Raw genomic sequence first — 19884 nt, 5'->3', positions numbered from 1 at the left:
CCCCCCCCGGCATCTCCCGGCCCCCCCAGCATCCTCAGGCCGCCTCTCACCCCGCCAGCATCCCCCGGCTGCCCCAGCCACCCTGTGCCCCCCAGGCTGTGCTGCACACACACACCCCCCCCCGCGAGTCACCAGCGGGGGCTGCGGGGAAGCGGCAGCGGGAACGGCGGAACGGGCAGGCGCGGTCCCGGCGTTCGGGGACAGCGGGGGACGAGGCCGGGCGGACTCTTCACGGCACAGCCTGGGGCGCCTGTGCCGGCTGACAGACCTCCGGGCACGGCTCTGCAGCCCCCACGCCCGGGCTGCCCCCACCATATCTGTGTGCCCCCGCAAACACAGCCCGCGCGGACGGAGCCACTCGCACTCCGCCCTGCGCCCTGGTCCAAACCCAGCCGCTGCGGCCCACGCCTGAGCCGGAGCCCCCTGGGCTCGCACGGGCCCTGCCGGTTCCCGGCTTCGCCGCAGGCACTGCAGGGTTAACGGGCTGGGGGGGCAGTGGAGCAGGGGAGGGCTACTGCCTCCCCCCGGGAGCCATAAGGCTGATGCATGGGCTGTTCACTGCTCACGTTTTGCAATTAGCTGGAGTGGCAAGCGGGCAGCTTCTGGAAGGGGCCAGCAGCCCCCGGCCGCTGCCCTCATCCACAACGGGGACATTTTTCTGCTCTTTCCACAGCTTCATCACCGAGGAGCTCTCGCAGGGAGCCCGGGGCTGGCTGGGAGGCAGGGGCGTGGGAGGCTTTGCCAGGCTTCGCTGCACAATGGGGCTGCCCTATTTCTGTGCCTCCCAGCCCAGTGGTCGTCTTCGCTCTGATTTCATCAGCCTCCAAAGCCAGGTCTGGCTCCCGCTTGTTTATATCTGTCTGGAGGGCTCAGGCAGTAAAAAGCACAATCATTTTCTTGCTTCTCTGCCAGTATCTGCAGCAAGCAGGGAAAAAACCCAACCTTAAAGGGACTTTCTGACCTCAATCACGTAACTCGCCCTTCCTCCAGCCCTGGGGCTGCTGCTTTTTTCCAGCAGTTCAAAGGACTCAGACCTCCTGTCGAGCCTAGCACCAACCCACGGCATCCCACTCACCGCAGGGCTCAGAGAGGGGCCGGGCCGTGTGTGGTTGTGTCCCCCCCCCCCCGGTGCGAGATGGGCGCTGGGCTGGTGCGGACAGAGCTGGGGACTCCCGTTGGGGTTTCCTGCCGGTGCCTGGGGCGGCGGGAACCGAGCTCAGGCAGAGGGTGCAAGCCCTGTCCCCGCGAGGCGATGGGGCGATGCTCCAGCATGACTCACACCAGCTGCCCAGCGTGGCCCTGGCGGAGCCGGGGACTGAGCCCAGAGCCGCCGCTTCCTTTCGAGCTCGCTCTCTGCCCTGGCGTTTCCAGGGCTTTGCTGCAGATGCCGACCCCCCTGCCCTAGCCTGGCTCCCGGCTGGCTGAGTGCGGAGGGGCGAGGGCACCCACAGCCAAAACCCACCCCCTGGCCCAGACTGGGGCCCGCAGCTGCTCTGCCACACTGGTGCCCCGGGGACCCTCGCCTTTCCCTAGCCCACCCCAGCCCTGCATCTCCTCCATTGCCAAAGTCATTGTAACGCCCGGGCTCTGTCCCCGCGGTGCCGGCATCACGGGCTCTTTGCAGGGCAGACGTGCTTGGCTCCAGCTTCCCAAGGAGCCTCCTTGACCGGCTGGAAACGCCCTGCTCCCCTGCCTGCGGAGGCGATGCTGCTGCGGCCGCGCAGCCGGGCAGGAGCTCTCCCCCCACGCCAACTGGCACAAACAAAACCGGAGCCTCCCCAGAGGCCGGCCGTGCCCTGGGCGACGTGCGGCAGCCTTTGTCTTGCCTTCTCCTCGCTGTCTCCTGCTCCCTGGCAGGTGATGGGGTGAAAGCCAGTAATTGCTCTAAGTGCGATCAATAAATCAAGGTAATAGAATTACATTTGCTGTTGCCATATTAGGAACCGCTTCTCTGCTCTCTCCTCTCTCCGCCCTCCTTGGTTTTGTTTTTAAACCGCTGCAGAGCACTGGAACGAGTTGGGCTCCTCTGTGCTCTTGAGGTGGCTCCAGCAGGGACTCGGGTCCCTGCCCGGTGCGGGCGGCTCTGGGTGCACATTCCTGGGGGTTGGCCAGAGGGAAGGCGCTGGGTCCCCGTGGAGGTCATGGGTGTTTTAGTTTTACCCCATGCCACTTGCAGAGCACTCTGGGGACCGCAAGCACCCCGTGGCACGGGGACAGGACTGGGCACCCTGCGGCGTGGGGACGGGAGCAAAGCCAGGCACAGAGCAGCAGCCCCCATCGGCCCCGTGCCCGCTGCAGCAGCGCCTTTGCCTGCAGCCCTGGGGAGATGGAGCTGCTCTCCTCTCCTGCACAAGTCCCTGGTGCCCGGGGGATTATTTTCATCTCATTTGCAGCCGGTCTCGGGCTCTGGAGAGTTAGCTTCATGCCAAGGGCTTTCCCCCGGCTGCTTTTAATCATTACTTAAAGGAAAGCCTCCATGAATAAAGGCTGGATCGCAGCCTCGGGCGCTCCGTGGGCAGCGGGGAGCCCCACAGCATCTTGTCACCCCACCACTCTGCGGGGCAGCGTCCTGCTCCACCGTGAGATCCCTCCAGTCTCCCCCGTCACCACCGCATGTGCATGCTGGTCAGCAGCCCCACAGCCCCTGGACCGAGCGATGCTGCTGGGGCGGCCAACTCGAGCGGGGGGGGTGAGCAGGGCTGGCCCCCGCCCTGCCACTCACCAGCGGCACCCAATTTGCATAACTTTTCTAAACTGTGTCTGATTAATCTCCTTACGCTTCTGGCACTGCATTAGGGGAATCAACATGAAGTGCTCTCCCATCCGTGGAGGATTAATTAGGGGAGAACACGTGCGCGCACAGCCAAGCACGCGAGTGACCCGCCGGCGGTGCTGAGGCGGGTGCTGCTCTCCTGCCACAGCACCGGCAGCCGCACCGCAGCCCCCCGGCGGTGCCGAGCCCCTCCAGCCCCGGGCCCAGCTCCCCTTGGCGTCATGCTCGGGGAAAGGGCCGGGATCCTCCCGGGAAGGTGGTCGGCTGTAACTACCCTGACTGAAGCCGGCCGAGACGCCGGCGCCGTGAGGGCAGAGCCACCAGCCCGGCAGCGAGCAGGGCTGCTGTAGCACAGGGACAACCCTTTGGCAGCCTCCTGTGCCACCGCCCCCGGGGTGGCCGTGGGTCCCCGTTCAACCTTCCTGCCCCCAGCCCGGCTCCTGCTCCAGCCAGGAGGTGCCTGCAGGCACGCCAGCACTGTGGCCGGGAGAGCCGGCGGCAGAGCGGACCAGCCCTTCGGCGTCCATCCGCCGGAGCACCTGCGGCGACTGCAAGCTTGGCAAAAATAAGCCCTACGGGGAGCGGGGAGAGAGACGGCATCTCTGTCCTGAGGCAGAGGCGGTCGGGTGGGAGAGCACGGGGGAAGCAGGGGCTCGACGCAAGCCCGGGTTGATCTCAGATTCGTTGTGGAAACCAGAAGAAAGTTTGAGCTTTTGGAAGCCAGGCAAGAGGGGGCTCAGGCGGGTTGTAGCAAGAGGGAAACTTTGGGCAGGAAAGCGGGTGGCGGTGACATGTTTTAGTTGGGCAGCCGGGAGCATCCGCTGCCTCCAGACCGGCCCCGGCGGCCGTGCAATTCGCCGCAGGACGCGGAGACCGCGCCGATGCCAAGCAGGAAAAACCTGGGCGCGCGGAGGTAACCCGTTATTGCCGGTTTAGTCGTTACCGGCAGGGAGCAGGACCCCGGCCCGGCCGCTGCACGGGCACAGAACAGTCCCCGTGCCCGCCTGCACCCCACACCGCGGCAAGCCGGAGCCCGACCACCGGGTGTCTCAGGCAGCGATCAGGAGCCCCTCTGGTGCCCTGCCTCCTCCAGCCCGGGGGTCCCCGGGGAGGGGTGCCCTCCGCAAAGGCAGCGCCGGAACCGGACGGGGAGGAAGGCGGCAGGGCCCACGGGGAGCGCAAACCTACGCCCTGCTCGAGCTGCCCCCCGGGGCCGCCCCAGCTCTGCCGGCCCGCAGCCGGCCGGGCGCCGGAGCAGCTGCTCGGCCCCGGGGCAGGCACCCCCCCGGGCTGCCACCGATGTCCCCCAGACGGGGCAGGGCCGCTCCGCTCCCCCCCGGCACCCCTCGGTGCCGGCCCATCTGGCCGGCGCTGCTCCGGGCCAGGTCAGGTGTCGTTAACGCGGGGACGGGGCGGCAGCCGCTCTCCCCCCCCCGCTCGCCGCCGGCCTCCCTTGGGCCGCTGCCGGCGCCACCGCCCCGGGGCGGGCGACGAGGAGGCGACGCGAGGCGGCCGGGCAGGCCCCGCGCCCCCCGGGGGAGGACCGGCGCGTCCCGGCAGGCCCCGCGCTCCGCCGCTGCGGCCCTGGCGGGGGGCGGCCCCGCCCACCGCGTCCCGTCGTGCCTTGCGCCGCCCTCGGCAGGTGCCGTGACGTCAGCGGCACCGCCCTCCCGCCCCGGCGGAAGAGGCCGCGCGGCGCCGCTCGCCCGCGCCTCCGCCCCTCTCAGCCAATCAGAGGCCAGCTCGGCTAACCAGGAAGAGGCGGAGCAGCCAATGGGGCGTGAGGGAGCGGCGCGCGGCGGCGAGGAGCGGAGCGCCGGAAGTGCCCGTCAGCGCCGTCGTCCGGGCGACGGGGGCGGGGCGGGCCGCGGGGCGGGGCCTGCGGGCGGGCCGCCCTCCGCCGCCGCCGCCGCCGCCGCCAGCCGGGCCGCCGCCCTCGCCCCGCGGCGCCGCCCCCGCGCCCGGCAGCCCCGGGCCCGGCGCTCCCCCGCCCGGTGCGGGTCCGGGTCCGGGCCCGGGCTCGGCGCGGCGCGGCCCGCCGCAGGGAGGATGGGGCAGCCGCGGAGGCCGGCGAACGGCAGCGGCCCGGCGGCGCCATGACCGGCGAGAAGAAGAAGAAGAAGCGGCTCAACCGCAGCGTCCTGCTGGCCAAGAAGATCGTCATCCGGGACGGGGCCGGCGTGAGCGCGGGGGACCGGGGCTCCGCGGGGCCCGGGCGTCCGGGGAGGCCTGCGGGGCCCGCAGGAGGGCGAGGCGCGGTGTGAGGGGCCGGGGGCTACCGGGGGGCTGAGCGGGGCCGGGGCCGGGGCTGGGCTCGTGCAGCCGGGCTGAGGGGCCCCGGGCGGGCGGGGGGCCGCAGCGTGGGGGCGGGAGCGGGGTGAGCAGGTGCGCGGCTGTGGAGTGGGGCCGTCGGGGCCAGGACCGGGCGGGAGCGTGGGGCGCGGCAGCCGGTGTGGGGTCCTGGGGCAGGCGGTGCCGTGGGTAGCGTGGGGCCTGCGTCGGGGCGAGCGGTGGATGCCGGGGTCCGGTGGGAGCTGGGGCACGGGGGGGTGAGGTCTCACCCCGACAGCGATGCCGCCCTCCTCCCGTCCCCTTCCCGGGGGGGCCGAGGCACAGGCAGGGGCACGGGCACGGCCGCCGGGCCAGGCTCTGGAGCAGTGCCGCGGCTGCCTCGGGTGTGCCGGGAGCTCCGGTGCCTGCTGACAGCCCCGCTGCCTTGGGGGTCCCCGACGTGTGGAAGAGTGCGGCTCTGCCCTCGTTCAGGGTGCGAGGCTGTCGTCCGCCAAACAGGCTTCCTGATCTGTTTCCCCCTTTCGCCGGGTGCGGGTATTCACTAGTCATGAGATGTCGACGCTGACATTTAACGTTCGCTTTGAGGATGACAGACTGCCTTCAAATCCCTGTGAAATATTTACCTCTTTTGAGAGGAGTTCTTTACTGAGGGGGAAGAGGAGCGCTGTGAAGAGGCTCCAGGTAGCGCGGGCGACAGCGTCGTGCCTGTACAAAGACAGCTTTGAAGTGGGCGCACCTGAGCTTAAGGTGGTTGCAAGGTCTTTCCCTCCGGGCTTGCTCTCTTGAGAGAAAGTAGTTCTGGTCGTGAGGCGCTGGCCTGTCCTACGGGCTCCTAGTGTCTTTTTGCATATTTTAACTTTTTTTCTGTAGCATCTTTCTGTTTTGCGGTAGCAGCTGTGCATCCTCTAGAGGAGTGGTTCGGTGAGGTGGCCACGTACTCCAAAGGAGATTAGCTATCCTAAATTGCTTAAGGAGCCTTAACGCAATAAGGTGGTTGGTAAGTGGAAGGAGTGAGGTTAAGCTGTGAACAGGTTGGATCTGGACCTACTCCGTAAAGAGAGATCGACTGTTAATTTTGTTGCAGTCATGTGGTAGAAGTGTTTAACTGTTTGAGAGGGTATAAAGGGGGATGATGAAAGGAAGAGGAGAGGACTGCTCTCTTCTGAGAGAGACTCTTAGGCCAGTGGAGCAAGGTGGGTAATGATAGCTGTACTCTTAATTACTGGCTTCGTGCCACCTTGGGGCTTCTCCCTCTACTGCAAAACATTATCTCATTTGTGTGCAATAAAACTGACTTCTTTTAATGACCGTGTCCCCCTCGGGTAGGGTGCCTCTCGTGTTGATGCTGTTGATTTGTTTTTTAAGCAGACTTAGCCTGTCTGCGGGAGACAGTTTTGATAGAGTCAGTGAACATAAACAACATTTCAGCAGAATAATGTCTCTTGCTGCCTTCTCTCGTATTTCAAATAACCTACAGCTGTATCGGTTACCTGAAATGCAGTATTATTCTGTCAAAACCTGGGAGGATGTGACTGGGTAAAAGACCGCTCTTCACATGCCAAGTTTCTTGAATTCCTGTCCCTGAGAATCTCAGTAGTGAATGCTGGAGGTGGGATGCTGATACAGATACAAATAATTTAATGGACCGGACCAAAGATGTATCTCAAGAGCGCAGTGTAGAAATGTTAGTCAGCTGTGAGGAAATGAACACAAAAATCCATTCTCTTAGAAGAAATGCCTGTGGATTTGGGGTTTCCCATACCAAATCTAATACTCCTTTGGATATGAGATTTGTGCAGCTGATGGAAGTTTTTTTAACTTCTGGATACCTTTCAAGCCGCTGGAAGCTGTCTAAATTGCTGGGATTGCAGACATTTCAGGTGGTTTTATTAATAATGTATCAGGGCTAGACTACACTTCTTGGTGACTTCAGATCATGTGGCTTGCTAATATAAGAAATGGGTTCCTGTGGAAAAGCACATTGTGCTACTAAATGTTTGGCCCATGCAGTTCCCTGATGTAATTCAACTGAAACTTGTGTGCTTTCCTCCCGTTCCTTGCGATTTGTTTTCCTTGTCAGCTTGTGACTTTGCAGGTGTGTCCTGCGTGGCAGGAGAAAACCTCCTGGGCTAGCAGCTGAGATTTGGCACTTGGAAAAGGGACAGAACAAATGTTGCCCTGAAAGGGCCGTGAGAAATCTTTAAGGAAAGAAAGATAAGCAAGGCCTTGAGGTGTGGGGTTTTTTTAACAGCCGATCTAAGGACTGTGCCTTTCCCACCGTGCTGGGTAGATGGAGTTGGTGCTGAGGAGTAAAATTGCCTTCCCAAACTCCCAGAGTCTTTTCTGGGGTGTTGCACATACTGCTGTCAAAATACGCAGAGAATTGAGGTGTTTCATTTCAAAGTCCTTAAGGCGAGGATTGAAAGGATGATACATTCTGTCATGATTAGAGAAAGCATAATGGTATCAAAGATACTAGTTCTTGGAGAAAAAAAATTGAAAACAATCAGCTTCGTAGGAGAGGCACGCGTTGGTAGACCCTGGACGGAGAGATGCTGCAGCATGAGCTCACCTGCACTAGACAGCTCTGAATCGCCTCGGGAATGGCTTGGGTCAGAGTTGACGTTTCAGCGTCCAACCACACGTCTCGAATCTATCGCAGATCAGGATGGGTGTATTTTTTTTGCTTATGGAGCTATGTTTTGCAGCGACAGGGGATTGGAGAGCCCAGCGTGTACCACGCCGTGGTGGTTATTTTCCTGGAGTTCTTTGCCTGGGGGCTGCTGACCACGCCGATGCTAACGGTGAGTAAGTCTCCCTGGGAGTAATACTGGCTCTTGTAGGCTAGAGTTCACCTTGGGTTGGTGAGGGTAAAGATCTTAACATAGGCCTTTGGAGTATAGGAAGTAGAAACCAAGATGTAATGGTTTGCACCTGAAAAAGCTGGAGCTACAGTAATTTTTTATGGAGTTGGGTAATTATTTTCTTAATTATTGTAGCTTAACTTGAAGCAAAGCATGAGTTAGGTTTTTGAAAGCTTTTGGAGGATTTCAAGAAAGCAGGAGTGAAAGATCTGACCTGAAATTACTAGAATTTACTGGTAGTTTACTGTCATTTATTGCTTTTTTTTTTCCCTAGGTATTAAAAAAAGAAAAGTGCACTTGGGAGCTTAATGAACTAAAGCTGAGCAAAGCTTTGACTTTTTATCCCAAGACTGCACCTTTTACCCTACACTGACTTATTTAGGGATAAAAGATTTTTGTTGAACTACCACCATCATTGTCTGGGGTGTCGAAGCACAGAGACAATCGCCTGGCAATTACTTGCTACACCAAGTCATGCTCGTTCTAGGAGAGCCCACCAGTAACTCGTTCAGGACTTGGCTGAGTTATGCTTAACACAGGCAGCAAAGGCAACTTCGCAATCAAGTTAAGTGCAGAGGGATAGCTTTAGTAAAGAAACTTAAAATCTCATCTCAGATACTTGCCTTTAGTTAAGGAGCTGTAAACTTCTGATTTGGCACTTTCAGGAAGAATTCTCAGCTTTTTTAATTCATTTTCTGGTGGTGGTATGCCAGCTCACATTGCATGGCCCATTAGACTTCATATTTTTGACCTGATCTCTGATATCTAGGTAGCTATGCAAAAGGAGTCTTTGTTTATGTAAAGGCATTTAGAAATACAGTATTAGCTTAGTAGTATAACATGCAAATCGAACATACAGACAGTACAAAGGGGAGAGAAAACCAGAAAGGTTATGTGGTCACATGAAGTAAAAACAGAGGGAAATCAGATGGTGCAGGGATGGAGAAAGGCATGTTTCCGATTATCTTAGCCTTGCCCAAGCATGCTGGAATAATGTATAGACCTCGGAAGCATTAAAGAAAGTGGCTGCCCCTGTTGGAGAGGGTAGAGCTCCTCATGTAGCTACAGCAGCGGCATTGTCGGTAGTGTATTTCCCACTTTCCCTGTTTTGTGCTCTTCCAGGCATCTAGCTGTCAGGCGCTTATGGAAATTTTGCAAAAGTTGCTAGCTCTGGTTTTTTTGGTTTTGTTTTGTTTTGTTTTGTTTTCCTAGGTGTTACACCAGACTTTTCCCCAGCATACATTCTTAATGAATGGCCTGATTCATGGAGTCAAGGTAAGGAATATTCCTTCCAGGCTTTCATTTGAATCTGCGATCAGTGCAAGAATTGGCAAGCCGCTATAATCTGTGTCATTTGCTGGTGTCAACCAGTATTTGACAGATAAATGTTCATATTTCAGTTTGGGGTGCTACTGGCAAACCTAATGCAAAATGAAGCATTGACAGAGCATAGACATCGGGTAGCTTGTGTAGTTGATTTTACTGAGCGGTATTAACAACGTGCTGCTTGTCAACATGGGTTTGGGGCTACAACAGCTGTATGTTTCAGCTGAAAATATTCTAATCAGCATGAGATCAGCCCCGTATCCATCTTCTGGGGTGTAACAAAATAAAAAGTCAATGACATCTGAACTTCTCAGTAATAGAAGTTGAAAGTAAGCGGGCCTCAGTGGGCTCTGCGCAGACAGAAGGTGGGGAGTATGCTGTGACATGGTAAGTGGGCGCGGTGAGTTTGGACTAGACCAGCATTCCCAGAGCAGAACTGGAGGCAACTAGAGCGAACAAGCAGTAGCCATGTGCTCCGACTCGGGAATGTGGCAAAACAGATTGTTAGGCCCTGGCTCTGGCAAGAGGATCTCAGAAAATGGCCCCAGAGAGGTTTGCTTCAATGTGAGTTGGGCACTCCCATATATACTTAAAGGCTCTTCCCTGCCCGTCTCGGGTTTGAAAGATGTTGAAAGGCATTGAACAATTTTAGTTGTGCTTAATGGCCTTGGCATCTCATCGGGTCTGTCTTGTCTCCATCTAAAAGAGAAAGCTTTCCCTAGAACTGCAGCAGATGTTAATGTGATGGAGCTGTGCCAACATCTTTTTAGGTACTGGCAGGGCAACTCCCTGCTGCACAGGCGTTCCGGGGAAGACCACAGCTGCGGGCTGAGCAGCTGCAGAGAACGGGAAGCAATTGGAGTGTTTAGCAGCGCCTAGCTGGTGGAGGATTTTTTTTTTCCTCCCTAAAAGGAAGTGAGCGGTTTAACATACTGTTATGTTTTGGTAATATTGCCTGCTTGTAGAAAATAGGAATGGATTGTCTCCTTGTATTTTTATCTTTGGATGATGTTGTCAAAAGCTCTTGCTACCGACAATCAGAATTTGACTGAGGGATTTCTCTCTGCCGTCCCGTCTGTCTTTCTTAGGGTCTGCTTTCTTTTCTAAGTGCCCCACTGATTGGTGCTCTCTCTGATGTCTGGGGCAGGAAATCCTTCCTCCTCCTCACTGTCTTCTTCACGTGTGCGCCAATTCCCCTTATGAAGATCAGTCCATGGTGAGTTCACTCTTGTTATAACAAGGGGTTCTGAGGAGAGGAATGAGTGTGAGGCTGGACGATGGGGGATTTGCAGGTGTTGCATTTGAGGATGAGATGGAAGAGTCCGTCCAGTGGAGAAGGATGCTCAGCCTAGAGACTAATTTAATTGCCTGGTTCTACCGGAGGGTGCAGCGTCAGGAAGAAAGAGTCTGTCTTTCCTCTCCTGGTGCCTATTCTCCTGATAGGTGCGTTACCACTATTAGGGCATGTTGATGTTTCCTTCCTCTGTGGGGGAAATAAGTGATAAAACTCCATGGGCCACCAGACTGAAGCTCGGTGTCCCTGAGCGCTTTCTGGTGCAATGAAGTAGGATGGACTGAAAGAAGAATAAGGGAGAGGTTCTAATTCAGCAGCTGTGGACTACCGTGTGGTTGCTCTCTAACTCTGCCTTTGGCAATGCCTGTTTCAGGTGGTATTTTGCTGTCATTTCCATGTCTGGAGTCTTTGCTGTCACCTTTTCTGTGATTTTTGCCTACGTTGCCGATATCACACAGGAGCATGAACGCAGCACGGCGTATGGCTTGGTAAGGAGCTGAATAACTGTCTTGTCTCTTGAAAGAAATATTTGGGGCTTTGCAGGTAGGAGAGGTATAAAATTAGGGTGGGAGATTTATTGACAAGCCGAGGACAGTATCAGTGAAAAGATGATACGCGCTTCACTAATAATACAGTCTCCCTGTTCTTCTGTTTATGATTTAGCATCGAGGGAGAGGGCTAATTTCTATGCGATCTGAATACCAGCTGTATTGTTGCTTAGCCTTTAAACCAGCCTGGTCTGTGAACTTCTTTGCACCAGGAAAGGGGGCAGGCTGTGATGCTGGCATGCATACAAGTAGCCTGGGATCGGGCCCTTTCTATAGGGTTACTGAAAGTGTCGTATATGAATTGTTAGGATAGCTTTAATTTCCCTTTGCTAGAACTTAGCCTAGATTGCACCAAGAGAACATGTCATCTTTCTGTCTACAGGAGTCCCTGTTCACCTGGATTATCTCCATCAAAGATGGCAATACTAGTACCCTTGGGTTACTCTGGAGGAGAAAATAGGTTCTAGGAAGAAGAGGCTGTATTAATGTTTTATGCTTCCAGGTGTCAGCCACGTTTGCTGCTAGTCTGGTCACAAGCCCAGCAATTGGTGCATACCTTTCCCAAGCCTACGGCGATACGTTGGTGGTTGTGCTAGCTTCAGGTGTTGCTTTGCTGGATATTGGTTTCATCCTGCTGGCTGTGCCAGAGTCCCTGCCAGAAGAGATGCGCCCGGTCTCTTGGGGAGCTCCAATCTCTTGGGAACAAGCAGACCCATTCGCTGTAAGTAATCTTGCTGCTGTTTTTTCACATGCTGGTAGTGCTTATATTTGCTTTAGTTCTGCTAATTTCTCTCAAAAGGAAGATGCATTCCACAAAAGGTGAAGGATGCGAGGCTTAGATTAACCCCGTCAAAGGACTGACGGCAGACAGACGGCACGTATCTAGAGCTGTCTAGCAGCTTCTAATCGATTTCATATAGCTACATACCACCTAAAAGCATCTCCAGATGTCCTGAAGCAAGAGCATCCCTTGGTGGAAATGTGCCAGTTGTTTGAATATAAATTCCATTACTTAGCAGTAGTACTGTGTCAGGAGAAGTCTTTTGCATTCCTGGCTTCTCAGGACCTTTGCTAATGACGATGAGCTTTGCACAGTTTTGCCTCACCTTTGCTTGCTAGGAAGATTATTTTGGCTGTCTGAGGAAAAAAACAATTCTGATCAAAAGCACTTGACTATAAATCTGAGAAACCGAAAGGTAAAAATTCCTCATTCTAGGGTGTAAGTTGATGCAATTGTACACCTGGTCTGGTGCGTTGTGTCAGCATTCGCATCTTCCTCTGAAATGCTGGTCTGGTTTCATTCAAGCGTTCACTTCTTAGATATAAGATAGTGACATAGTGACTTAAGCACTTGGTTTTGCTGTCTCTGAACCTGGAGAATATTTAATGATATTAACTCTTTTCTTTTTTTTCATTTTTTTTGCATTCCCCACCCCTCTTCCCTACAGTCCTTGCGGAAAGTGGGTCAGGATTCTACAGTGCTGCTCATCTGTATCACCGTCTTTCTCTCCTACCTTCCTGAAGCCGGCCAGTACTCCAGCTTTTTCCTGTACCTGCGACAGGTCAGTCTCTTGCAATGAGGGAAGGCTCTGAAGGCAGGAAATCCCAGCCTACAAATATTATCTTAGTTGAATGTCCTGAGGAAGCTAGTCTTGGCCAATAGCTTAGTAAAGTTGAAGCTATAAGAAGTAGTGACTTGTTCCAGCTTTCCTAAAAAATATGGGAGCCTGGTGACCACTCTGTAGGCATTGCCAGGACCCTTGCTTGGCTTCTTGCTGGTGGTCTGCCTGTCCGTCCTGTCCATGCCACGTTCAGGCATTTAAGGTGAGCCCAGTGATTTAAAGCTGTTTCTTCAGCCAGAGGAAAATCTTCTATTTTATTCCTGTGCCAGCAGGGAGGTAGTGGAAGGTACGGTTGATTAATGTTAAGTACATGATAAGCAATGTCAGTAAACATTAGTGACACTGATGGAGTGGCTTTTCTCATATGGTACAAATCTCTTGCCTGAAAAGTCCCTCTTCGGTGTTTTCACAGGTCATTGGTTTTTCCTCGGAGACTGTGGCAGCCTTTATTGGTGTAGTTGGAATTCTCTCTATACTGGCTCAGGTGAGAAGCAATTTCTGTCTTGGCTGTAGCAGTATGGTTATAAGAACGTCCAAAACTTCTGATAATCAGGGCTGGTGAGTTGTCAGAATCCCTGTGGCCACACAGACATCATCGGACCCATGCACGGCTACCCGTGGTCCCTCTTTCTTATCTTTTGAATGTAGCTGCTGTTTGTTGAATAGCAAACTGTGGTAAACTGTGGGGCGGCCCCGTGTTGCTCTGTGAAACTCTATAGATTGTGCTCTGATTGCCATGGACGGGGATGTGCTGGTTTCTAACACAACGTTACGAGAGTGGAGGAGTGCATGTGCATGATAGCCAGTCTCACAGCAGCACGAGTTCCCTCAGATTCCCGTCTTGTTGTCTTCCAGCGTTGTCGTCTTTCTTTGCACTTACTTTGAAAGCGCCTGTTTTTCTTTCCAGACGGTAGTGTTGGGAATTCTCATGCGTTCGATAGGAAATAAAAACACCATCCTGTTGGGACTAGGCTTCCAGATCCTGCAGCTTGCCTGGTACGGCTTCGGATCGCAGCCTTGGTAAGAGCTTGCCCACGTTTGTCTCCTGGCATAGGCAGGTTTCTCCCTCCACGGTGGCTCCGTGGCTCTGCGGCAGCTCCCTGACCCCCAGTGGAGGGAGATGCTACCCTGCCGCGGTGATAGTCTGCGGCTGGCCCTTGGGAGCCTGCCTCCTAACTGCTGCCTCTTTCTCTTTGAGGATGATGTGGGCAGCAGGAGCTGTGGCTGCCATGTCTAGCATCACCTTCCCAGCCATCAGTGCCATGGTGTCTAGGAACGCGGACCCTGACCAACAGGGTGAGTCCCTTGGGGATTTGTCTAACGGGCGAGTTGATTCCAGCAGGCGCTTGAGCTGACGCACGTTTGAGTTCTCAGCATTGGTGGTAGGGGGGTGGGCAGGAACATCTGTGCCAACTGTGGAGTGTCACTTTATACTTAGTAGTAGTGACACTCTTGCCTTTGACCATAGTAGATGCTTTGGGAGGGAATTCTTAAATTGTGAATGTAGGTGTTCAGTGTTGCCTGTCTGAGGTAGAGAGGAGACTGCTGCTTAATCGTTTGCCTGCTTCATGGTTCGACCCTGAGTCCTCAGACTTGGCTGCCTTAAATTCCAGTTCAGTTGGACATTGTTGCTTGATGTGCCCATGCTCATTTTATTCTCGAAAGTAGCAAGCCCAGCATTACTGATTTTTGTAAAACCTGATACTGAGCAAAGCTAATCACCAGCTAGCCACTTCATCTGTAGAGTGCATGTCAGTCCAGATCTGAATGTTTGATCCTGTCTTTAAATATGTAAGCATCTGTCCTGTTTTCGGCAGGGATAGAGTTAATTTCCTTCCTAGTAGCTGGTGCAGTGCTGTGTTTTGGATTTAGGATGAGAACAAAGTTGATAACGCACCGATGTTTTAGTTGTTGCTAGGTAATGCTTACACTAGCCAAGGACTTTTTAGTTTCCCATGCTCCACCGACTGAGAGGGCTGCAGGTGCACAAGAAGCTGGGAGGGGGCACAGCCAAACTGGCCAAAGGGACATTCCATACCATGGGACATCATGCTCAGTACATAAACTGGGGAAAGCTGGCCGGGGGGGCCGCTGCTCGGGGACTGGCTGGGCATCGGTCGGCGGGTGGTGAGCAATTGCACTGTGCATCACTTGCTTTGTGTATTATTATTATTATCATATTATTATTATAATTTTATTTCAATTATTAAACTGTTTTTATCTCAACCCACGAATTTTCTCACTTGTGCTCTTCCAGTTCTCTCCCCCATCCCACCGGGGGGGGGGAGTGAGCGAGCGGCTGCGTGGTGCTCAGTTGCCGACTGAGGTTAAACCACGACAGCGTCCTTGAATAAATCAAGTTTCTTCAGAAAGCTGTAAGCCTATCTTCCTTTCCTCACTCTGTCCCCAGGTGTGGTGCAGGGGATGATCACTGGAATTCGGGGTCTGTGTAATGGCCTGGGGCCGGCGCTCTATGGCTTTGTCTTCTATCTCTTCCATGTGGAGCTGAATGAAATGGCTGAGGTGGAAACATTGGGTAAGGCCTCCAAAGCCAACATGGCCAACCCTACAGATGAGGTAACCTGTTCAGCTTTGTCATTCCATTTGCTGGGCTTCTTATGCCCTTGCACTTGAGCATTAATCGTTCCTCTGTTTCGCCCTACAGAGCAGCATTATTCCAGGGCCTCCGTTCCTGTTTGGGGCTTGTTCTGTCCTGCTGTCGCTCCTGGTGGCCTTGTTCATTCCAGAACACAACCTTGCACTGAGATCAGGCAGCCACAAGAAGCACAGTAACGGAGCCCAGACCCACACCCACAGCCCGCAGGCCGGAGGATCGGATGGCAAGGAGCCCCTGCTCGAGGACAGCAGCGTATGAGGTTGGGAGAGAAGGACCTGGCTTGCATCTCAACTCCAGATCAAGGATGGACTTAGCCAGTTGGAGTTTGGGGAGAGAGGGTGGGGGGAGAGAAGAAGCGAGGTAACAGACTGTGCCACTAACAGCTAATGAGAAGGGACAGGGTTTCCCTTCAAGCCAAATATTGCCAGCTGGTGCAAAAATGGCATTGTATCATCTGGTGCTGATGGAGAGGGGAAATACTGAACTGCTCCACGTGAAGGGGTAGTTCTTTAAAGCAAACCTGCCCTTGTACGTGAATACTGAACTTCATGGTGTGACCTGCCAAATATCCAACTCACCAGTGAAAAATTAAGGAGCTAGCATTGTCTTTGTTCTAATGTGAACTGAGTTGCCAGCCAGAATAAACCAAGGCATCTGTTACATGCCCCCATCCCCTTATATAATTGGTACTTGCTACTGATCCCACCGCGGCTCGGTCGGCTAACCTCGGCCCGGGGAGAGGCTTGACAGCTGCCTTGTGCCGTATGTGCAGCCTGTGCTGTGAAACACCAAGTGAAAAGTGTGTGCCTGTATGAAGAACAGATAGCGTAGTCAACTGCCAGCAGATCCTCGCTGCTGGAGGACCTGATGAATTTGCCCATTCTGGCCCAAGTGAAACTTAGACAAAAAAAAAAAAAACTACTGACTTGATGTTCTGATGAAGATAAGAAAAATTAAGAAGCGAAGTTGCAACTGAGACAAGGGAGAATGGGCAGATGAGAGAAGGGCAACTACATGAATTACAAATGCTTAGATGGTGAACAACGTTTGTATTTCTGTTTGGTTTTTCTTTTTTTGTTACACCGATGTAACATTTGTCTGTCGCTACCTCCATAGGTAGTAGGTAGAAGGATTTTTTCAGAAATCTCTTTCTGGAACTGTAAGTGTTGTTTAGAAAATACAGTTCTCTGAGAGGTTGGAGAAACAACTAAACTCTGCTAAGCACTTTGATAAAGCGTGGTTTCCTGAGAGAAAGGTCAAAGAAATAGCTGCTTATCTTGAGCACTTTTATAAAGCATGTTGATTTTTCCCCAGGCTCTTGCCATCTGATATTAAAACCAGATAATGACTGTAGCTTGTTTTTTTTAGTCCAAAAGATCCTGATGGTGATGACTGCAATTGATTTGAGCTACAGGTTTGGATTCTGTGTAGCATTTCTGAGCCTGCTATAAAGGCTTTCATTTTGTTGGAAAATGAAATTGCAACCTTTGCTGCAGGGTTCAGCTCTGTTTAGAAAGAGCAGCAGATACTTGAACTTGAGTGTTGCGAAAGAAGCTAAGACAAACGTATAGAGAACACTTGGTTGTTTATAGATACATAGAGATATGGCGAAGGGCAGGAAACGATTGTTCTCATTTGAGTAAGATCAGAAGTAATGGCATTGAGCAATCACTGGGGAAGTAAAGACCAAACTGGGAACACTTAAGAAAGTTGTTGAGGGAATTGAGGATAGAGTGGCCAAAAATAGTCCTGTCTCAGAGTGGGGTATGTGCAGCAGCCGTGGTTCTCTGGCTGGGATCCCTTCTCTGTAGGTTTGGGACAGGTAACTTAGGGGAGAAAAGCCAAAAGGGAGGGAGTACTGTCACTTAATGTCTTGGGTCTTTGCAAACGGGTAATCGTGGCTGATGCTGTGCCTGCACAGCAGTGACTGCAAATGCCATTTGCCTCTGGGTTTAATGGAAAACACCAACTGGACGACCCTGGAGAGCTCAGTCCCCGACCCACAACCGGCACAAGCAGGGGAGAGCACTGTCCGTCCCCTGCTCTGGCCTGGCAGTACAGCTCGCCCCGCGCCCTGAGTGTGAGGGGACGTGAGCTCCAGGGTGTATTCAGCGTCTGACCTCTTCTGTGCGCTTGTCAGTGTGAGGGCTTGTTAATGTTGGCTGTGGACAGATGGAGAGCTGCAATTTCGTGTAGGTCTCTTAAACGCCTGTCAGACATTAAGAGCTTGGAACCACTGCCTGCCTAGGCTGGGCTGAACTAGTAGCTGAATGTCTGTTTACCAGTTTTCTGGACCTGTTAGTTATTGGAGGTGGACATTTAAGTGAAATAATTCACAGTTTGTTTCGCATTAATCCAGCCTGGTACCCAGATCCTGTAATCAGAACTGTAAGAGTAGATTATTGTCCGTGCAGAGGGCAGCCGCCTCGGACACTGAGGGTTTGCTGATGTGGATCTAATTGCAGGACTGGAGAACAGAGCTAGCAGAGAGTCTCAGTGACCTGTGGTGACTCGAGTTTTCCCAAGCTCATTGTGGTGATGCTCCGAATTCCCAGATGTTACTGGGATGGCCTGTACCGTACGTGCACAGCAAACTTCTTTCCTGAAGGAAATCCAGTCACTTAAACTTCCAGGCAGCAATCCCAACTCTGTATTGCTCACAAAAATGCCTTTTTTAGGCTGGAGCTTTACCAAGTACATCTGGCGATGCATTTATTTACACTGTATTAAAATGAACTGAAGTAGGTTTGTCCCTCGCACACAAATGAAGTGAAATGAAACACCGAATCGTTACCTCGTTCACACTGAGGCACTCGGAGCTTCATGGGTAGGATATAGCGGAACGTTACAAAAAGACGAGCATAATTTATATGATATAAAGAATATAGAGATATATTTTTTAAAGTCCTTTCTTTTATTGAGTAGTTTATTGAAACCAATGTGTTTCTAGTCCCATTCCCTCTCACCACCGCTGCTGCCTGCGGCGTCTCAGCCTCTCCTTCCCTTCAGACAGCAGAACTAACTGGGCGAGCTTCCCTCCTCGGTCCCCGTCTGTCACGACACAATACCCGAGTTTCCAGTGATGCCGACATCCCCCGGTGCGTGAGTAGTGGACCTGGAGTGTTTTGGTCACTTCTTCAGCCCCTGAGCTTGGGGCCAGGTGATGCCGCAGGTTACTGCCGCGTCGGTGGGCTGCAGCCTGGCTGTTTGAAAGGCTCCACCGCAGCGGAGGTTTCTTCGGCTGCCGGGGGAGTACAGCGTCGGGTGGCTGCACCGGCAGAGGGTACGCTGCGAGCGCCGTTATCAGCGTGAAGGTGACTTGTACATCGGTCCCTCGCTGTGCCGGCGCAGGGGCCTCTTGCTGGCGCGGGGCCTGGCCCTGGGACGCAGCGTAGCCCCGAGCCCGGGCGCCCGTGGCATGTGGACCTGCTCTGGGAACAGGGACTCCCCATGGGGCAGGGCTGCTCGCCTGTCCCAGAGGTGTTGCTTGTTCCTGGTGCTGGGAGCAGGCAGGGATTTCCTTTCCACCGTTTTGGAGTTCCTTTCACCTGGTTCGGTGGGGGCCTCAGCCCCAGGTAACTCCCCTCCCCATCAGCGTAGGGACGTGACCCACCCACCGTTCTGCCTTTAAGTGACAGAGGAGGACTTGGGCCAAGCGGTGACGGAGCTGAAATTACCGGACCTGAATGAAGAATGTCTCATTCTGAAGGGCTGGTAATTCTGCAGCGTCCCATGTGGAGACTGGAAAATCTGTATGGAGCATTCAGCTAGTTTTGCCAATTTTTGTTACTTTGTATGAAAATGCAACTTTTTTAAGAGAGCCTTTTCTTAAAATCCCCTTGATCTGCTGTGTAGTGCCTGAGCCTGGCTATTTAACATCACTATTCCCAGAATTTGTCTGCAGTGACTTATAATTCAGGTCGGTAACAGCAATGCTCCAAACATAAGGCAAAAATTGGCTTAATTGCCCTTCTTCTGCAGTTCCAGTATTAATGGCAGCAGTTCAAGTGAGTTTAAACTGATCTTGTCGCATCAAAATACCTGCGTTAAACCATTGCTTTCTCTTTTGCCATTACTTTTGCAAAATAGTAACTTTGTACTTCACTGGTTTTTATTCTTTTCTCTGCACTTGAATGGCTGCTAACATCTTTGATTATCTTCAAAATGTGTGGGCACGTGGCAAGCCCACGTTCACTGAAGAATGGCAGTACCTCTGCTCTCTCAAAGTTTACTATTGCGTGCATTTCTGTATCTTTTTTTTTTTTTTAAGCTAACGATGAAATGTATTTATTTCAGTTCAGGTTGTGTTTAGAACTGGCTAATCTCTCCCTCTGATGGATTAGTTATTAAACTGCTGCTTTCCTGTTGTGTTGAAGTTCTCTGTCCTCGTCCTTCTCCCCCGCCTGTGTTACAAGACAGCTTTCCAAGCCTGCCCTGTGCTTCTGCCCAGCATGTCTCGACCCTTGTAAACTGTGCTGAAGAGGTGGTTACGAGAGACTACGCATCAGGCCTTGTAAATCGACCTCCTGTCTCGAATGGGCACAAGTT

At 53.4% G+C, this 19884-nt stretch overlaps 1 protein-coding gene across 2 annotated transcripts; it reads left to right on the top strand.

Annotated features, from left to right (window-relative positions):
* The first annotated feature begins 4796 nt into the window (after window positions 1-4796).
* On the top strand, window positions 4797-19711 carry LOC143170927 (hippocampus abundant transcript 1 protein-like). Of its 2 annotated transcripts, none has more exons than XM_076359618.1 (12): window positions 4797-4953; window positions 7774-7869; window positions 9142-9204; window positions 10344-10471; window positions 10923-11037; window positions 11600-11818; window positions 12546-12659; window positions 13132-13203; window positions 13627-13739; window positions 13918-14015; window positions 15130-15296; window positions 15385-19711. In XM_076359618.1, the coding sequence occupies exons 1-12, from the start codon at window positions 4870-4872 to the stop codon at window positions 15592-15594; spliced, it is 1479 nt and encodes a 492-aa protein (XP_076215733.1). In that variant the 5' UTR covers window positions 4797-4869; the 3' UTR covers window positions 15595-19711. The 2 variants fall into 2 exon arrangements, with proteins under 2 accessions (XP_076215733.1, XP_076215732.1); XM_076359617.1 differs by lacking the exon at window positions 4797-4953 and adding an exon at window positions 5497-5812.
* The last annotated feature ends 173 nt before the right edge of the window (window positions 19712-19884 follow it).

Source organism: Aptenodytes patagonicus, chromosome 25 (genome assembly GCF_965638725.1).
Source record: "Aptenodytes patagonicus chromosome 25, bAptPat1.pri.cur, whole genome shotgun sequence".
Classification (NCBI taxonomy): domain Eukaryota; kingdom Metazoa; phylum Chordata; class Aves; order Sphenisciformes; family Spheniscidae; genus Aptenodytes; species Aptenodytes patagonicus.
Note: the sequence above shows the minus strand (reverse complement) of the source record. Positions and strands in the feature narration are given on the sequence as shown.

Coding starts and splice junctions, on each gene's coding strand:
- LOC143170927 (XM_076359617.1), top strand. CDS start 5,618: ATGTCGACGCTGACATTTAACGTTCGCTTTGAGGATGACAGACTGCCT. Junction 7,870..9,141: donor TGACCACGCCGATGCTAACG/GTGAGTAAGTCT, acceptor TTGTTTTCCTAG/GTGTTACACCAGACTTTTCC. Junction 13,204..13,626: donor TTCTCTCTATACTGGCTCAG/GTGAGAAGCAAT, acceptor TTTTCTTTCCAG/ACGGTAGTGTTGGGAATTCT.